This window comes from Chenopodium quinoa, unplaced genomic scaffold (assembly GCF_001683475.1).
Source record: "Chenopodium quinoa cultivar QQ74 unplaced genomic scaffold, ASM168347v1, whole genome shotgun sequence".
Taxonomy (NCBI): Eukaryota; Viridiplantae; Streptophyta; class Magnoliopsida; order Caryophyllales; family Amaranthaceae; genus Chenopodium; species Chenopodium quinoa.
Window position 1 is genome coordinate 11,562,734 of NW_018742204.1, and position 19,825 is coordinate 11,582,558.

At 35.9% G+C, this 19,825-nt stretch overlaps 1 protein-coding gene across 2 annotated transcripts; it reads left to right on the forward strand.

Moving 5' to 3' along the window:
• Nucleotides 1–360: 360 nt before the first annotated feature.
• LOC110718482 lies at nt 361–13,373 on the forward strand. Of its 2 annotated transcripts, none has more exons than XM_021897312.1 (12): nt 361–498; nt 593–691; nt 788–872; nt 1,093–1,162; nt 7,517–7,577; nt 7,724–7,777; nt 9,063–9,219; nt 9,320–9,416; nt 10,074–10,183; nt 10,779–10,897; nt 12,688–12,798; nt 12,907–13,373. In XM_021897312.1, the coding sequence occupies exons 1-12, from the start codon at nt 403–405 to the stop codon at nt 13,018–13,020; spliced, it is 1,173 nt and encodes a 390-aa protein (XP_021753004.1). In that variant the 5' UTR covers nt 361–402; the 3' UTR covers nt 13,021–13,373. The 2 variants fall into 2 exon arrangements, with proteins under 2 accessions (XP_021753004.1, XP_021753013.1); XM_021897321.1 differs by having other exon boundaries at nt 10,791–10,897.
• The last annotated feature ends 6,452 nt before the right edge of the window (nt 13,374–19,825 follow it).

Sequence of the window (19,825 nt, forward strand, 5' to 3'; positions counted from 1 at the left end):
GATCCAAGATTAATTTCTTTATCTTGTAGTCATCATGTTAATGTTGGGAAAGTTGTAACTCGTTTAGCAGTGAAATTAAGCCCCTTATATAGAGTGAAATTGTAAAATCTTTCTAGTCAAATATCTCTGATTTTCACATTCCTTAATCTCGTTTTCAGATTAAGATATAATCTCATTCCTAATCCATCTTATTAAGAAAAGGAAGACATTATATTAGTATTGAATGACCAAAACTACTCCTAACAGAAAACTTTATAATTGTACTTGATTAATAACGTCAACTCAATTAACATTTACTTATGGACTTATGGATATATTTAAACAAAAAAACTAGACCATAAAATGACCAAAAATTAAAACTCGTCTTATATTGTCATTTATTTGTTTGGAACATAAAAGAAAATGACAGAAAGTGGTGGTATGATGAGACCATTGATCGAAGCCATTCATTCCACTCCCACCAAAGCTGTTGTCTACATCGCCGGTGGCGCCGCTCACGTACACTTTCTCTCTCCTCCATTTTCCGCCATTAAAATACCTTCAATCATCTCTTACTTTTTCTATAAACTAATGAATTTTGGTCCTTATTTAGGCTGTTGGATGGTTGACTTCAATTCCAGGAGCTTCTAATACTCTTCTTGAAGCTGTAATTCCTTACTCTAGAATGTCCATGATCCAATTACTGGGCAAGGTTGGTTTCTTCTCTAATTTGCCATTTTTGTTTTCTGGGTATTATTTTTTATTTTCTGGGTGTTTATTTTTATTTTCATTTATTTTTTGGTTACAGATACCTGCACAATTTGCAGATTTGTCTACTGCGGAAGACATGGCTCTTGTAGCGTATAATCGTGCTTTGAAGATTTCGAAACCTGGTAATTTTTCCTCTCTTTCAATTTCCTTCTAATTTTTGTACATTTTTTTTATTATTAGTTTTTGGGTATTGTAGTTGTTTAATGTTTCTGCTAATCCGAGTTACATTTAAGAATATGATTTCAATTTATTTTTTGGGTATTTAATAACATCATTTAATGTGGAAAGTGTTGCTTGTAATTGCATTTTTTGCATCTAATTTGTTGTATGTAATTGATATAGGATGTCCTGTTCTTGGTGTGGGTTTCACTGGTTCTTTGGCCACGAATCGCCTGAAACAGGGGGATCATAGGTACTATGCTTCAAATAATATGTTGCTTAAATTTAATATTTTCCTGCAGATGAATATGTGTGCTAGTGCTATATGTTGTAATTGTTGTGCTGTGGTTTTCATTGGTTTGAGTGAGTTGGTTAAGTGAGTTTTTTGCAGTCTGTAAGGTGAGCATAAACTACATTCAAGAAGAGTCGTGTGTGATTCAAAAGTTAACAATGTGTTTGGATAGAGAGAAATGGAGGGAAAGAGAGGGAAGAGAAAGGGAGGATATCATATGGAGGGAGGGAATGAGAGTGAATTGAAAATCCTTTTTCGTTCCCATATAATAAGCCAAATCCTTTCAATATTGGAAAGATTTTGGAGCGAAAAGGAAGCTCACACACTCTCCTTTCCTTTCCTTCCTCCCTTCCCCCTTACTCCATAATTGCTTTTCAAACACTGTAAAGCTTTAGTTTGTTAGCATGTTGTTTTTAAAATTTTCCATATTTGCCAGTAATTATCCCATGGAATTGCTCGACTATTGCGTTTATGACCTATTTGGTAACCAGTTATAAACAATGGTAATGAGAATGGATTTTTAAATTAATTTTGGAAAGAAGATCAATGTTAATTCCCATGGTCACTAAAGATGACCCCAAATTGTCTAGTTTTTTTCATAAATTTCCATTCCCACCTAATACCATCCTCCCTAATGGTAATGGATGCTAATGGAAAAACATGAACAAAACACAAGCTTGGGTAATGATATTATGTTTCCATGGAGATTATAGGTTGTTTTCCACACTAAATTACATTTAAAATTCATTTCCAATACCACATTTTATTAGGCCATTTAAGCGCATTAATATAAAAGTTTGCACATTAGTATAAAAGTACGTCTTATGCAACAAATCGGTATAAAAGTTAACAGGTTACAACAAATTGGTATAAAATCTAACCATTTTTGTCATTTTATACTTTTTTCCCCCTTTTTTTCTTGTCGAGGCACTCATCTATCATACAAGTACTTAATCTTTATTATCTTTTTATGTCCATTTGTCGTTGCTAATACTCATTTAATATCAAATACGTCTAGACCTGATAAATGGGTCATTCGGGTCAGGTGGTCGGGTCACTTTCGGGTCAGCTAACGTTCGGGTCAGGTATGGGTCGGATCGTGTCAATTCGGGTTTCGGGTCAACTTTGGGTCAGAAATCGGGTCCAGTTTGGGTCGGGTCGATTTCGGGTCGGGTCAATTTCATGTCAAGTATGTTCGGGTCAGGTCAAAATCTGGTCGGGTCATGTTCGGGTTGTTTCATTTGTGAATCAAGCTCAAATCAATAATTTTACTGCTATTTCACCAAATGCCACTAAGCACTTTAATAATTCATCAAATGCCATCAAGGTTTTCAAAATTCATCAAATGCTACCGAGTTTTTAAAAAAATTCACCGAGTGCCACTAATGACTAACGACCGTTAACTCTGTTAGTTATTAGTGTTTAATCATAACACATATCATGATATGATGGGTTCTTTTTTTAAAAAATAACATTGTTTCTTGATTTTCGTGTCGAAAATTATTCGGGTAAAGTTTTAGGGGTTATTTTGACCATTTATGAATTCAAATTAAGCTCGAAATTGGCAAAAAATAACGAAAATGCCCCATTTTGTATGTCAAAAAATATCTCAATTAGCGTATTATTATTTTTTTTACCCATGAAAAATGATCGGGTTAGACTTAGGAGGTCATTTTGCAAATTAAGCTTGGAATTGGAAAAAAAATAATGCTTTATTTTGGTCCTTTACTTTTTTTTTTTTTTTTTTTTAAATTCTGAGCTTAATTTAGACCCATAAAGGGTCAAAATAACCTCCTTAATCTTACCCGATTATTTTTCATGGTTAAAAAATAATGACGCTAATCGAGATATTTTTCGACATACATAACGGGGCATTTTCATTATTTTTTTTTTGCCAATTCCGAGCTTAATTTGAACCTTTAAAGTGTAAAAATAACCCCCAAAACTTTACCCGAATAATTTTCGTCATGAAAATAGAGAAAACAATGTTTTTTTTTAAAAGAACCAATCATATCATGACATGTGTCACTATTAAACCCTAATAACTAACAGAGTTAACGGTCGTTAGTCATTAATGACAGTTGGTGAATTTTTTATAAACTTAGTGGCATTTGGTGAATTTTTTAAAAACTCGGTGGCATTTGGTGAATTTTGAAAACCTTGATGGCATTTGGTGAACTATCAAAGTGCCCAGTGGCATTTGATGAAATTGCCGATAATTTTATACATAGTATATATTTTGTTATTGTTATAACAGACACTACCAATTCAGTTTATGAGCTTATCTACAATTAAAGATGAACAATTTGAGTTATTTTCGTACAAGACATTATAAGTTCAATTATAAAGTAATTTTAGTTCAGTACATTTTGGGTATTGGGTTTATTCTGGTCAATTTCGGGTATCGGGTATGTTCGGGTCAAACAATTCGGGTCAATTTTGGGTCGGTCAGGATTGGGTCAACTCCATTTTCGGGTCGGGTATGGGTCGGATTTTGGGTCATTTTTGGGTCAATTTCAGGTCATGGGTCGGGTCATTCGGGTCTGGGTCAGGATTGCCAGGTCTAAATACGTCTCCTCTCCATGCTGAATTAAATTATCGACAGTTAGTAACCAAAAAAAAAAAATTGAATTAGCAAAAAAAATCCTCACAAATGAAAGGAAAGATATAGGATATAATGTTTCAAAAGTACTCGGTATATATATATATATATATATATATTCTCTAATTTCCTCTTTTATTTATCTCTTCTTTTTTATTCAATGATTTCTTTTTATGATTTTTTTAAAGAATCTTTAAAAGTGAAAAACGAAAAGAAAATGATAGATAATGTGTGAAATTAAGAATAATCATGAATAAAATATGCGCTTATTTTTGAAAGAAACAAGGTTAAACGTCGTCACTCGCTAACTTCTATACTAATAGGTCGCCATTTGCTAACGTTCATACAATTATGTCGCCACTTGCTAAGTTTTATACCAATATGTTGCCATTTGCTAACTTTTATACCAATATGTTGCTGATGATAACTTTTAGACTAATATGTTATTAATGTGATAACTCTTATACCAATATGGTTAATGGGCCCATTTTATTACCAGCATTCAAATGGGCAGTTAGTGATTTGAGTAAGACAAAACACTACTTAATGAAGTAAAAAGATTATATGTTTGTCAATGTAGTCGTTTGGATTAGGATAAGTGGTGCAAGTAGTGGTTGCTAAAAGCTACAAATTTTGCTTTCAAAGGAGAAATGTAGCTTTTGAAGTGTTTTCTAATTTATTATTTAAGAAAACAAAATAAATCATCTTTCATTTCAACCTCTATTATCAAACGTTCATACTTTGGCTCTGCGTGGTAGTTGGTTGATCAAATTGGTTGTATTAATTAGTTTGACTAGCCCGTTGCATTAGATGATTTAAATTATATTTTACTTCATTTTTTATTAATCGCAACAATAGCCATTAGTTAAAGTTTTAAGAATATATTAGGGCAGAGGCCAATATAAGAACTTTATTGTATTAAGTATAATTAGTGGGCGTATATTTAATCATTGGCGTGAGAGAAATGGTAAAAAAGTAGTACAAGTGGGGTGAGTGGGAAAGTGAAGTATTAAATTAGTAGTGCAAGTAGGGCTATTGGGGTAGAGAAATAATAAAATATTACTCCCTCCATCTCTAAATTAGAAGCCTATTTCTCTTTATTATGTTTCCTTTTATTATGTGAGTAGTAAATATTAGAAATAGACTTCTAATAAAGGGACGGAGGGAGTAGTGAGAAGTGTTGTAATTAATTAAGAGCGAATGAAAAGGAAACTTTTGCAATTACTCCGAAATATAGAGAGTACCAAACACCAAAAAAGCTTATGACAATATTTTCTCAAAGGCTTCAAACGACTCTTACAAAAAATTGGGCTTAAGCACTTTTTCATACTAGCTTATTATTATCTCAAACACAAAAAATAGTTGATTAGAGTCTAATCAATCCTGAAAAGCTATCAATCACCTCTTTACCACAAGGCCTACAGTTTTAGACAACTAAACACTAGTCCCGCAACTAACATCTAATGGTCACTCCCACAACTACTTCGGGCTAAACAAGTCCTAAATGACCTCCTAAACATGAGCATGCCCCCCCCCCCCCCTTTTTTTTTCTTGTAGGTTTTTTGGTTGGGTGTGTGTGTGTGTGTGTGGGGGGGGGGGGGGGTTAAAGTATAATGTCTCTTACTTTACAATGAAAGCAAGGAATGCCCCATTAGTCCAATATATGATATGTTGGAAAAGTGACAAGTAGGGTGTAATATCAATGTGGTAATGGGAAAACAATTCATTGGAGAATAAGTGCAAGATCTCCAAACTACATAACTAACAAAAAGGAGCTAATTTAATTATCTAATACTCCCTCCGTCTCTAAAAGCTCTTTCTGTTTTGATAATGATTCTCACAAAAAAAAGTCAAAACAGGAAGAACTTTTAGAGACGGAAGGAGTATTATTTAGTGAATACAGCCCATCCTTGCCCAATTAATTTATGCTGTGAATAACTTATGTGTAAAATCTAATATCAACGTGATAATAAAGCTGAATGTTGTCCTTATTTATGACAGGAGCTCAAAACATTCAATGATAAATGAATTTTTACTTTTTATACTGGATTTTGGTTCCTGTCATTTGCGAATTGAAAGGCTATTCAAATTTTATTTTTAATTCTCTTGTTTTAAGCAGATGTCACAACATATATAACAATATATGTTGTTTTTCCTTATTGGAGAGTTCTTTAAAGTTGATGCTCATTTGTAGCTTTTTGGCCTTTAGCAGTTGGGTGAATTTATTTGAACTAGAAAAGAGGCTAGCAGTTTGCAAAATATTTGAACTGGCAAGTACTAGTTACTTGTGTGTAATCTATGATGATATAAGAGCATAGTTAGTGCACAATACTATTCACCCTGTAATTTGTCTTCTGCTTAGTACTCTATATTTTGCAAATGTTATTGAATCCAAATAGTAATTTACCAAATACTTAGTATATGAAAAAATTATGCTACTTGCAAATGATCTCTGTTATCAAGGTAAACATCATTAAGTTGAAAGCTTGTGATGGATTGTCCCACAAAAGGCACTCAGTGGACTTGGTAGTAATATTTTAATGGCAATAATAATGTTATTAATTCTTTCCTTCTTCCAAGGATTTGGGATGATATCTTTTACCCATGTCAAGCCTACATCAGTGCAGTTTAGCTTCTAGTTTTCTATATTATGTTAATATCTTAGATGTGGCCGCATGTCTATTGTTTATTACAAAAGGTAAAACCTGTGCTAGAAATTCGCATAGAATATTCTTGATGTTCCGGGTGAGCTCCGGTACCGTAAGTTCTTGAGGGTTGGTAAAGGTTTACCATTTAATTAAGCACCTACACAGTGAGCACAAATTAGCATTGGCTAACCCGGGGGATTATCCGGGGATAACCGCTTCGATGCTTAAGTTAGTAAGTTGATGAGAAGGATAAATGAGAAGGTAAGCAAATATTTCTAGAGAGAGAGAGAGAGAGAGAGAGAGAGTGTCCCTTATAATGAAAATATGCTTGGGTATTTATAGGAAGATAACCAAGCTGGTGCCACCTATCAGCATAGGTGGCAGACCGACCTTGTAGGCAGCAGGTGCCTACGTTGTCTGGAGCAGCTTTTCACGTGGCTGAGAAAAAGGCCGATAAGGGTGTTAAGCCGTCATGCTAATCAACAAATGATTACCTGCATGCTGTAACCTAGCGACTAAACCTTAATGGTGTCGACACTATCCCGTACACTTGACATACTTGGTTATTTGTCAGACACAGACCTGTAGATATTTGTTTTGTGATTGACAATGATACTTTGTGTTTGCATTGTACAATATCAACCATGAGTCAATGATGACTCAGCTTAGTCTGATTTAACATGTTAAGCCTTTGCCAATTTCATGCTGCCTGTGTATTGTTCTTATGTTGACTTGTTAAGTGAAGTTGGGTTCATTTATGGTAGTGATATTTGCTACTTTACTTTCCCACCCTGACTTATTACCCTCTCTGTCTATTATACCAACATTGGTCAATGAATCTTTTAAAAGTTTTTTTCACCACGAGTTTATCACCTTTTAGGTGCTGACAAAGTCAGTCCCAATTTTTGTCACAGTGATATACTGCAAGTAAATGCCATGTGTACTTGAATTAGTTGATTAAATTGGGTCATGTATACATTGTGCATGACTTCAAATGCTTTCAAGGTATAGCATGGCCTTATTGTCTGTAACCATTCTTATGCTGTTTCCCTTGATGTTTGCAAGGTTTCACATGTGCACCAGAACATCCAATCGTCTTTGGCTTTCTACTGTCACCTTGTCAAAGGTATATACCTTATTTTTAAGTCTGCTGCTGGAGTTAAATCCTCCAAAGAGTATTTGTATATTCTTAAGGAGTCACTCCTAATTCAGTTTTTTTTCAGTCCACCTCCCCGTTAAGTACGGTTAAATAACTCTTCCCAATTTGTACAGGGACTTCGCACACGAGAAGAAGAGGAAATTCTTTCAAGTCAGTTTTTGCTCAAGGTACTTGGTAAATTTCAAATAAGAAGAAAGCTCTGTTATTTCGTTATATACAATCCTTTCAGCGTGAATAAATTAGAGATTTCTCTTCAGATTGTTAAGAATTAGAAGTTGTCTTAAGTTAGGAGCTTTATTCATCCTTTGTACAGTTGTACATTAGCATGTTGGTTAACGATAGCATCCATTTAGTGTGCTTACAAGGCAACTTGCTTCTTATTGCACTTCTGTGCTTTTGTTGAATAAGGCACCATGCTGGGATTATTGTAATGTATCATTCTATTTGCCTTTTTTAATTTTTTTTAATGTGGTTTTTACCTGTTGGTTTCCAACCTTACTGAAGTGGTAGTTCTCATGATAAGAAAAAACAGTCAAGTATCACCTGATGTAGAGGCGTCGAGCCAATATGGCCAACTCAAGACCATTTTGTGCCTATTGGAGGTTGATACAACCGACAAACCTGTGGCTTCAAGCATGACTCGATACGTGTCACAGTGGCGAAGTATGTTAATTTGATGTGCAACCGTCACTTTTGATCTGGTTGCAAATCATGATTTGTAACCTTGAGTACACAACTGCACATGCATGTCATTAAAGGAGTGTCCGGGCTAGTATTTAGCATACTCTTAGTCAGCTTTATAAGTGTAAAGGCTGAAAGTTTGTTATCATATATATATATACTTTTTTTTTCCCTGATTGTTCTTTAATAAATGATGAAGAAATGCATTGGTACCAAATGTCCAATGGGTCATAAGGTGTCATCCATGTAAAAGGGATGGTTAAAGAAAACAATATCACGTCCTTGTTATAGCCAGGGTGAAGGGCATAATGGACTGTTATTTAGTTGGCGACAAAAGCTATCATGCTTTTGGGTGTTCTTCACCAGTAACTATATTTGGAATGAAGAAATTTTAAGTTCTAAATTATGTATACATTATCTGCTTTTATCTTTTTGAAATAATTAGTAAAAGTGATATCTATAGATTCTATACTCTACCATGGCATATCCTTGGAAGTCTTGTAGATTTCTATGTATTTGGATCTTCAAAGGATGCATTACCTTCAGTCTATGGGTGTCCAAAAGATGCATTATCAATCAAATTATGATGTTTACAAAGAATTTTCCACTTCTTTTGCTTGCTCTTTGGGTTGTAGTTGTAAATTATAAAAAATATATAATCCTATCTAACAAATGCATTGTAGTGCTGCACTCGTGCTCTCTCATTGAAGGTTTTTATAATCTTTTAGCTCAGATTATTTTCTGGGCATTGACCTCTTTGTTTACTGACAGGCAATTTCTGGTGCAAGTAAAGCTCCAGTAGATTTCACTCCAGCATTGAATGAATTGGATATTTCTACAGAAAGGGAAAGTTTGTTTAGTGAAGATGAGGAGTTAGAACAGCTTTTGAATGGACAAATATGTTTCAAGGTTTATGATTTTACATGTGGTATGTCATCCCTGGTTGATTCAAGGTTCATTTTGTTCAATCTTTTAAATAAAGTTCTATTGTGTTCTTAGTATCTAGTATTTACTCATAATTATTTCAGAGGAACAGGCCTTAAGTGCTGAAAGAAAGATTATACTTCCTGGTTCATTCAATCCATTACATGAAGGTCATCTCCAGCTCATGGAAGTTGCAAGCAGGTAAATATCATGTAGCTGGATTGTGAATATTTGTGTTTTGCTCGCTTAGTCCTTGTCTAGTCTCTTTTGACATCCATTGTATGGTGCTTTTTGTCCAATTCCTTATTTGATTCTTTATTTAATGGTGTTCAGGAATATGGATTAACGTATCGACATAAATGAAATATGGGGCAAAATTTACATTCATTGCAAAAGTTGTTATCTGGTCCTTACTGTAGTCGGTAGATGTTTGACCCTTTGGAGGTGTTAAAATCAGTGAAAGGCTGTCCTCTGCATAGTTTAAACTGGATTAAGCTTAGTATTTGTATGATTTTATGGATTTATTTTCCAAAATGATTCATTTGAGAAATCCAATATTTTTAAAATTGAATTGGTTAGTTTCAAATTTTCCAATCACGAATTCATGATCTAATTGATCCACTAAATGGCCTTTCTGATTGAACTAGTTGGATTCGAAATTATTGTGATTCAACCGTGTGAGTTTACTCCTAATGGAATAATGAATGCAGCAAGCTCTTTTAGTCGCTTTGGGCGTTGTGAAGTTGATTTGTTTTAGTAAATTGTATGCTAATTCTTTGTCTTGTTTTTTTAAGCTTTTCATTTAAATTCGTCTTAAGGTTCTTTCTTCTGTTTCTTCAAAATGGTATTCATATGCAGCCTTTTGGGGGATGGATATCCGTGCTTTGAGCTTTCGGCAGTCAATGCTGACAAACCGCCTCTAACAATATCTCAGATCAAGGATCGCGTTAAGCAATTTGAGATGGCCGGTGAGTTGAATTGTGCTGTCTTTATGTCATGGGGTTTATTGCCGATGGTTCCATTTCTATGCTATAAATTGTTAGATGTCCAACAAAGTAATGTTTTATTGGCAACGTATCTAGTCAAAATATAGTAGGCTTAATTCCTTGGAGAAAGTATTGTCAGGAGAAATATAATTTTTTTTTTGTATGTGTGTCTGTGTATTTATTGTCTTTTGCCTTGTCAATTTTGAAATTTACAACAAAGCTATGAAAACCTTATAATGTACTATATCTTATTTATGTACTTGCTTTTAGTTTTTAAAAAATGGAAATGTCAAAACTAGCAATGCTAATGAACAAGCCCTAAATTTGTGTCACATACTAGCCCTACTCCTGTTTCCTACATTGTATAGGTTTAGGTTTAGTCTCTTAATCTCTTTAAATCCCCAAGAGAAAGCACCTATAAAGGATAGCATCCCATGTCCAGCGGTGTTATTTACCAGAATATCGCTTTGTAACTGTAGTGTTTAACTTTTCTATCCTGTATTCTCCAAATAGTTGTAAGCTGTGTGGTTGTTGTGTATCTATTACTTGTGACTAATACTGTCCTACTAATGAGTAGTTGTTTTGACAGGTAAAACGATAATAATATCAAACCAGCCCTACTTCTATAAAAAGGCTGAACTTTTCCCTGGCAGTGCTTTTGTAATCGGCGCTGATACTGTGGTTAGGCTTATAGATGTAAGATATATTTCTATACTTGAAAAATATATGAAAATTCCTGCCATTGAGCACTCCTTATTTCTTTTTTGTATTCTTGGTTGAATATAATTTGTCTGGGTGGGGGTTGTATACGCGTATCTGGGTTGAGTTACTTAGGGTTCCACTATAAGTAATCAGAAGATTCTTTGTGGTAATTCCAAGAAGGAATAAAAAAAGACAATTCGTGGACGGAGTGAGGAAGATTCATATATCATTTTACAAATAAATTCTGATGAGTTGCTGATGTCTGATGGCTATATGTAACTAACCCAAAGTGTTGACTATATTGTTAAGTTCCAAAGAATAACCAGTTTTTATTTTTTTTTTTCAATTTCAATTTTATTTTTATTTTTATAAATTTGTTAATATTCTAGTTCTCATTTATCAGCCAAGCATTGAGACTTGCTAGTATGATAAAGTGATTCCTTGTGTCTCGTCAAAAAAAAAAAAAAAGTGATTCCTTGTGATCATCATATGATGTCCATGGAATTCTGTTTTTGTCAAATCTATGCTCTATTAGAGGACTGATATATGATATTACTCTATACTTCTACTTGTGATTTTGGGACTATATGCTCATGTTTGCTACTTTTTTCCTCTTTTTATTGTTTTTATTTTATTTTATTTTATTTATTTTTAAGACAGTAAGAAAAAGATACATTAGGAACCCCTCCTCGTGAGGATAATTCCTACTTTAACTTAGATTTTGCTACTGGTGTCCAATACAGGTATATATGTTGGTGTCATATTTGGCTATTTCACGCTAATTGTGCATGAATTTGGTTCATATATTAGTGTTGAGTGTCCATAAACATGTTGGGGTATTGAATATCCGACATGGGCACTAGATATTGTTTAAAGAGTATGAGCAACATATGCTGTATGTATGATTTATGCTTTAAATGTAACCCATGCCTGCATTGATGTTGTATATACAATATGACAGTGGTTAGCTATTAGTCTCACCTCACATGTATGAGTTAGGATGGCTTACATGTTTTGGAAATAATTCAGTTTTCTGTTTTCCTTTTGTTGCATTTGCAACCAACAATAATTCTCTGCTTAAATTGGCTCATTAACCATCCTGTGCTTCTTGAAATAAAGAGTCAACATATTATTGGAACTTAAAAGATTTCGTAATTGTTCTAGCATTCATCATCATTCTGTGTAAATTTAGAATTTAATCTAGGTGTGTCATACTTGTTTTGTAGGAGTATGTTTTATCATTCTGTATCCCATAGTAGTATAGTACTATACATAATTTTTTTTCTCTTTTATTATTACAGTTTTTTTCTCCTATATTAGTAAATTTGTACAATATTTGAATTTATCATGCATAAGTAAATGTATATTTTCTTTGACGATTTTTTGGGAGAGAGAGAGAGAGAGAGAAAATAACTGGAACAAACATCGGTACTGCCTTCAGTCCCCTCATCTTCAAAATCCTGGTTCCATCATTGTCTCTCTGTTAGGGGATGGTTGCATAATTTTGATCCCCTTTCCTTGGGTGGGAGCCTCTTTTGTCTTAAGAGGTGTTTGGGTAATTTGAATGTTATTTGCCTGTTGAACAAGGTTTCTTTTCGCAAATGCATATGTTTTGTGCATGTCTGATACATATATATCTCAATTCACATACTGCATTGTACAACCCATTCTGTCTTTTTATTCTCGCACAGATACTTGTGTTTTTTGTTGCTTTTTAATGGCTTCTGGTTGAAATGGCACCAACTCTTGATGCTTCAACTTACTTAATCTACGTAAACTCACAGCCAAAGTACTATGATGGAAGTTACAACAGAATGATAGAGGTACTCCTTAAATGCAAAAATACTGGGTGCACCTTCATTGTTGGTGGCAGAACTGTGGATGGTGTTTTCAAGGTATTTCATTCTTCTGATACAGGATGTGTCTACTATTTGTCATATTGTAATCTCTTATGGCAGTTCACACAGATAATTACTTATATGCCGTGGCGTACATTTCTGCAGGTTCTTGAAGATATTGATATTCCTGATGTTCTAAAAGACATGTTCATCCCTATACCAGCTGATAAATTTCGGATGGACATATCCTCGACAGAGCTTAGAAAAAGAGGAATGTGACTGCCATTTTCATTGTCAAGATTGATGCTGTTTATTTTTGGTGTATAGAATGTTGATAGACTTGGCGGTGATTGGCATTTTGTACAGAATATAAAGCATAGAAACTCTATTTTTTAAGAGTTATTTTTTCTCTGTAGGATTTTGTAGTTTCTTCTTTTAAGTTCAACACAACAGGCTGTTTTGCAGTGTGGAACAGTTTAGAATGATATGGGCTGGATTCATTAAGGTCCATATCTAGGAGACTAGGACTTCATCTTTTTTCTTTTCAGATCGGTTCAGATGAAATGGATTGAACAAACTATTGTATACTACTACAAATATAAGAGTTTAAATGGGAATTTGTACTTCCTCCATTTGTTACTTCGTATTAGAATAATAGATATATTGATTTTGACTTTATACGATGCTTATATTCTAAAATTGATCACTTTTATTTACTAATAATAGTATAATTTTATGGAAAATGCTAAGGGCTATATATAAACATTAAAAATAATTTTGAAAACTGTTTAAATTTAGAAAATCATTACAAATTCACACTAATTACACTTATCCATGCGTGTTTTTTTCATAAATTCCTAATTTTATACAATTTCCAAGAGTGTTTTTAATGCTTATACATTTATTATCAAACTATTAAAATCTTATAATTTTAATGTTTTATAATTACAGATATAGATGGTTGTAAAAAGTCAAAGCGATTCAATGGATGAAGTATTTCATATAAAGAAGTACTTCATATGGATTAGTAATGAGTTAATAAAAATTGGATTCAGGTCAAATCTTATATAGACTTTTTCGAATTTAAACTTTTATATTGGGCCGAGTTTGTATTCAAATTGGATTATTTTCATTTGGATTGGGTTGGAATTCAATCGGATTTAGACCAAGAAACTAATGAAGAATTGTTTTGTTGCTAATCCTATCAACAATAAGATTCATGCTGACTTGTAAAACACATGATATGGATTATTGGACTAACCTGAAGCATATTGACGTTTTATCAAAGAAAATTCAAACAAAAATCACAGGAATAATTACATTAAAATTTTCCAATTTTATTCCATGAACAAGTTTTTTTCCCAATACTGTAGTAAATAGAACAGCAGACAAGAACAATCACTGCATCAATGAGCAACCTCTCATCAATTACAAAAGAAAGGAAGCTACTATACTGTAATATTTTTTACTTCCTATAGTTACAAGACAGTAAGACTGTATTCAACCTCCACAACCACCACCGCAAGCAGCCGCGCAACCGGTACCGTGCTCGACGTGTGTTACGCTGTCTTTATCACTAGACGCACCATCTGCACAAGTGAAGATGATCACAATAGCCGCTGATGAAAGAAGAGTGAAAGTGATGAAACAAATCCACCACCAGCTGCTGAGTTGATACACATCAATCTCTCTTGTCATTTTATTATCCTAATTAATCTAACTTTTTTCTTGTTTTATGGGCTGTTTTCCTTATCCTGTTTAATTAGTGGGATTGTCAATTTATTCCGTTGACTTTTTAAAAATGGTATGCTGCCTACCCCATTTTTTAAGCTTCTTCTAATAAAAGTCTTTAACTGACATGTTTATTAAGCATCACTACTTTTTTTAATTAGGTGATTGCAACGGCCCTTAAATTCTTTATTAGTGATGCACATGATCTTTGAATACTTTAAAGGCATGGTTTATATATATGTGCTCTAGTCTGTTTTCTTACACAAACTCCGCATGTAATGTTGAACGAACTTCATTTGGCACATGTGAATTGTGTCGAATTAGTCGAATAGCATGTTGGATTTGAGATGGAACATCTTTGAACTTGTAATAAATGGTCTAAGTGTCACGATCCAAATGTTCTGACTCCGGATCGTGCAACGCGCTCTTGTTTATTTGGCGACAAGGACGCAAGCCTAGAGCGGAAGAGGTTCGTGAGCACACAGCAACACGGGCCAAGGGTATCTCAAGGAAGCACTCGTCAACAACGGGTGCGGAGTCGGGGCTTGAGACGGCTGATGCTTCAAAGCGGACACAAGCGGAACCGACGAGATGAAAGCGTCTTTTGAGGTTTCTTGGTTTGGTAGGGGATGCTTTGAAATAAGGTAAGCACAATATTTATAAAGGCTTAAAACAACACACAAGTCTTAAAGTAATAACAATGGGGTAAGGAGCTATGATTGATGATTCAATAACCAATCACTCCTTAAAGAGCTTTATATTGATTACAAAGAGAAATACAAGTGAACACTGAAACTACAGTAATAACACAATAATACTCCCTAGAGTCTAGAAGGTAAAAAGAAAGGAAAAATTAGAAAAAATAATCCCAACTTTCATCAATTTTGGTATAATGATCCCAACTTTGAATTATTATGGAATAATCCGAACTTTGGGGAGTCTTCTTTTTCTTCAATCCCGTTACCGGTTGAATAAGTTAATTTTTTTTTTGTTAAAGTGACACGTGTCACAAATTAATTGGCTAATAATATTTATATAAAAAAAATAAAATAAAAAAAATTAAAAAAAAACAACCACTGGCAGAAGCCCCAACCACCAGCCAATCTAACAACCCACCCAGGCCAGCCACCTCCTTCACCGTACCTCCAGCCTTCCCCCACTTCTAGAGTCGCCGCTCTGATCCAAACCACCATCCCCTCTCGAAACTCCCACGCCACCAGTCAAACCCCAAAAACCACCGGCCCATACTCTTGAAAACCCCAAAAGCCACCAGCCCTACTCTCGAAAATCCCTCATAGCCACCAGCCCACTCCCGAAAACTACCAAAACACTCATCCCCCACCATCACAAACCCTAAATGCTATGGTTTCGGGGGTGGGGGAGGAGTGTTTTGGGGTTTCGTGGCTCCGAAATTTAGGGTTACGGGGGTTGCGTGGTTTTAGGGTTGGTGATTTCGATGGTTGTGTGGGGTTTCGGGAGAGGGGAACACGGCGACCCAAAGGGTTGGGGAGACGCGGCGGCCTAGGCTATGGTAGTGGAGGTTAAGGTGGATTGGTGGGGGTGGTGGGCTAGGTTGTGGTGGTGGTCAGGTCATCGGTGGGAGAAGGGGATGGTAGGTGGTTTTCTGATTTTTTTTTTTTCGCTTTTGTTTTTTTTTTTAAATTTTTTGTACCAATCAGGACTTGACACGTGTCAAGTAACCTGATATAATAGGTGATTGACTTTGGTTTACCGGTTTGGGATTGAAGAAAAAGAAGACCCCCTAAAGTTTGGATTATTCCTGAATAATTCAAAGTTGGGATTATTCTACCAAAATTGATGAAAGTTGGGATTATTTTTCTAATTTTTCCGAAAAAAAAGACTTAATTATAAGGTAAAACATAAGGAAAATAAAAGGAAATAGATAGAAAAAGAGGCGGATTCTAGCATCCTCCCCCACTTAAGCTGTCGACGACCTCGTCGACTTACAAAGCAAAAACATAAAAGGTTAATCTTATGTTGCTGGTGTGGTCCTCATCCTTGTTCTGATGTTGGCACGATTGCTAGTGTTGCGGTTGCTATCCTCTTTATCTGGATGATGGGGCTTGAGACGATTGATGTGGAAGACAGGGTGTATCTTCATTCACGTTGGAGGTTCAACCTTGTATGCATTATTCCCAATCCGTTTAGTAATGCGGATGGGGCCTTCGTATTTCCTGATGAGTGTGCGATCCCTCCCTCTTAGGAACTTCAGCTGCTCTGGTAGGACCTTCACCATAACCATGTCTCCAACATTAAACTCTTGTGGCCTCCTGTTTTGTTCGGCCCATTTCTTCACTCTCTGCTGCCCACTCTAGGTAATCGCGAGCAACTGTCATGTTTTGTTGCCACTCTTTCTTGAATTCTTGGGGTTCGCGGCTTTTCCCTTCTTCTGACATTGTTATGGTGTGAGGTAAAAGAGGTTGTTGGCCCATCACCAACTCAAACAGAGTTCTATTGGAAGTGGATTCACCCCAATCCTTCTGATTGGCGCTGACGAAATGCCTCAAGTATTCCTCTAAGAGCCCGTTGAATCTCTCTGTTTACCCATCGGATTGGGGGTGGTGACTTGAAGACATGTTTAAGTTCGACCCCATTAGCTTGAACAACTCCGTCCAAAAAATGCTCGTGAATCTTGTATCTCTGTTGTTGACGATGCTTTGAGGCAAGAAGTTTCACCCCAGTCCTTCTGATTAGCGCTGACGAAATGCCTCAAGCATTCCTCTAAGTGCCCGTTGAATCTCTCTATTTTCCCATCGGATTGGGGTGGTGACTTGAAGACATGTTTAAGTTCGACCCCATTAGCTTGAACAACTCCGTCCAAAATATGCCTGTGAATCTTGTATCTCTATTGCTGACGATGCTTTGAGGCAACCCCCAATACTTCACAATGTGTTTGAAAAATAGCTTCGCTATCTCCTCAGCACCACAAGCCTTCTGTACGGGGATGAAGATAACATATTTCAAAAACCTATCGATCACCACCATTACAACTGAATATTGATCCACCTTAGGTAGACCACTAATAAAATCCATAGATTCACTTTCCCACGGACGTGCAGAAACGGGCAGAGGGTCTAAAAGACCTTTTGACGATCAACTTTGTCCTGTTGACAAACCAAGCACGTTCGGTGTAGTTGATTACATCCTCCTTCATTTCTGGCCAATAATAACCCATGGACAACAAGCTCAAGGTTCTCTGCTAACCAGGGTGTCTAGCCCATATGGTATCGTGGCATTCTTTCAGAAGCATCCTCCGCAGGCCTTCCGCCTTTGGTATGGATAGTTTGTTGCCTTTGGTGTAGATGAGATCACCGTCTATCTAGAAGCATCTTGTCTTCCCTTTTTCAATAAATCCCTTGAGGGTGCTCGTCATGGGGTCTTAGGGTAGGTGCTGCTTGACCTGTTCTTTTATTAGAGGTATAAACATTGCTGGCAGCCAAAGGGGAAAACTTCTACACCGAAGCCAAGTCAGCTCGCCGACTCAATGCATCTGCTACCCGATTACCAGCTCCTGTTTCTATAGGTGAACTCCACATTAAAATCAGCGAGCACTTCTTGCCATCGGGCTTGCTTTCCTGTTAGCTTCGATTGGGTAAGGAAGTGGCTTGCCGCAGTATTGTCTGTGCGAACAAGGAACTTAGCTCCCAACAAATATTGTCTCCACTCTCTCAACCAGTGGACGATTGCCGTCTTTTGTTCATCTCCTTGCGCAACAAAAGACGGCCTGCGTCACAAATAGTGTCTTGAGCAACATATCTTTTCTTGGCTACACTTAGCTTTTGGCTCTCATAAGCGACCAAGTGGCCTTCATACAGAAGGAAACCACCTAGCGCAAAGTCTGATGCATCAGTATCAACTTAGAATGTTTTGTTGGTGTTCGGAAGAGTTAAGACAGGCTCTTTCGTCACTGCTTCCTTAAGCTTGAGAAAAGCTCTATGCTGCTTGTTTTCCCAACTCCATTTTCGATCCTTCTTCAACAAGTTCGTTAGGGGGCTTGCAATTTCCGAATATCCCTGTATGAAACGACGGTAGTAATTAGCTAGCCCCAAGAACGATCTTAATTTTGAAACATTCTTCGGTGCTTTCCAATCGCTGATAACTTTGATTTTCTTAGAATCCATTCTGATGCGACCTCCGCCCATAAAGAGTCCAAGGAAGACCACTTCTTTCTGAGCGAAAGCGCATTTCTCCCGCTTCACGAACAAATGATGTTCTCTTAATTTCAAGAATACTTTCCTCAAGTGCTCCAGCTGGTTTTCAAAGGTGCGGCTAAAGATCACAATGTCGTCCATGTATACCACTACAAATTTGTCAAGGTACTCGTGGAAGACTTGGTTCATCAACATGCAGAATGTTGCTGGAGCGTTTGTCAGCCCAAACGGCATAACCAACCACTCAAAAGCTCCATATTTTGTGACGCAGGCCGTCTTTTGTTCATCTCCTTGCGCAATTCGGACTTGATGATAGCCCGGCAGAAGATCAAGTTTGGTGAAGTAAACAACGTCACCTAGTTAGTCGAATAAGTTGACCACTGCAGACACCCATTTGTGTCTCCCCAAAACCAAACCCGGTGATGAGTACCTTTCACGTCGAAGCGTAATCGAATGAAGTGAAAGTGTGGAAAGTTTAGTGTTACGGATAGTTTTAATTTCTTTTCTCTTCTCTTTGTTTTTGAAAACCTATTTTAAGAAAACATCCAATCTAGTTTGGTTGGTTCATAGTAGGGGTCCAATAATAATGTATTTGGATGAGGCTTGAAAAGAGCTTTCCAACGATATATTATAAGCCCAATTCCGATGAATATTGAGGAAGTTATGGCCAAATTACTAAACTGGGCCCAGTTTGAGCCTTATATGCGGCCCAATGATCTAGAGGAGGGTCTAATATGGATTTATCATTCCTAATTCAATTAGCATTGATAAATTGACTTTTGTTTACTTTTTAGAATTTTAATCAGAATAAAAGAGTGTTTTTGAGGAAAATACGATTTTATCCTCCTGTACGGTTAAATTTTATCTGATTTTAGAAAACGCGTAAAAAAACTGGTTAGCGCCTAACGCCAGCATTAGCGCCTGGCGCTAGCGTTAGCGTTAGCGTCTGGCGCTAATGTCAGCGTCTGGCGCTAACTTCGTTTTTTAACGACAAAACTCTGGTTTATTTTTCTATCTTTTTGGCTGATTTTCTCTATAAATAGCCTTCTAAAAACTCCGTTTTCAATCATCAATTCTAATCTACAATCTACAATCTACAATCATCAACTCTCTAATTCTTTTCTCTCTAAGCTTTCTTTTTTTCTCTTTTCTAAACCAACCTTCATACAAAATTCCGCATT

Excerpts from the sequence above, each read along its gene's own strand:
- LOC110718482 (XM_021897312.1), top strand. The coding sequence starts at position 403 with ATGACAGAAAGTGGTGGTATGATGAGACCATTGATCGAAGCCATTCAT. Across the intron at positions 692-787 it reads TGATCCAATTACTGGGCAAG|ATACCTGCACAATTTGCAGA; the intron begins GTTGGTTTCTTC and ends TTTTGGTTACAG. Across the intron at positions 12,799-12,906 it reads CTGTGGATGGTGTTTTCAAG|GTTCTTGAAGATATTGATAT; the intron begins GTATTTCATTCT and ends ACATTTCTGCAG.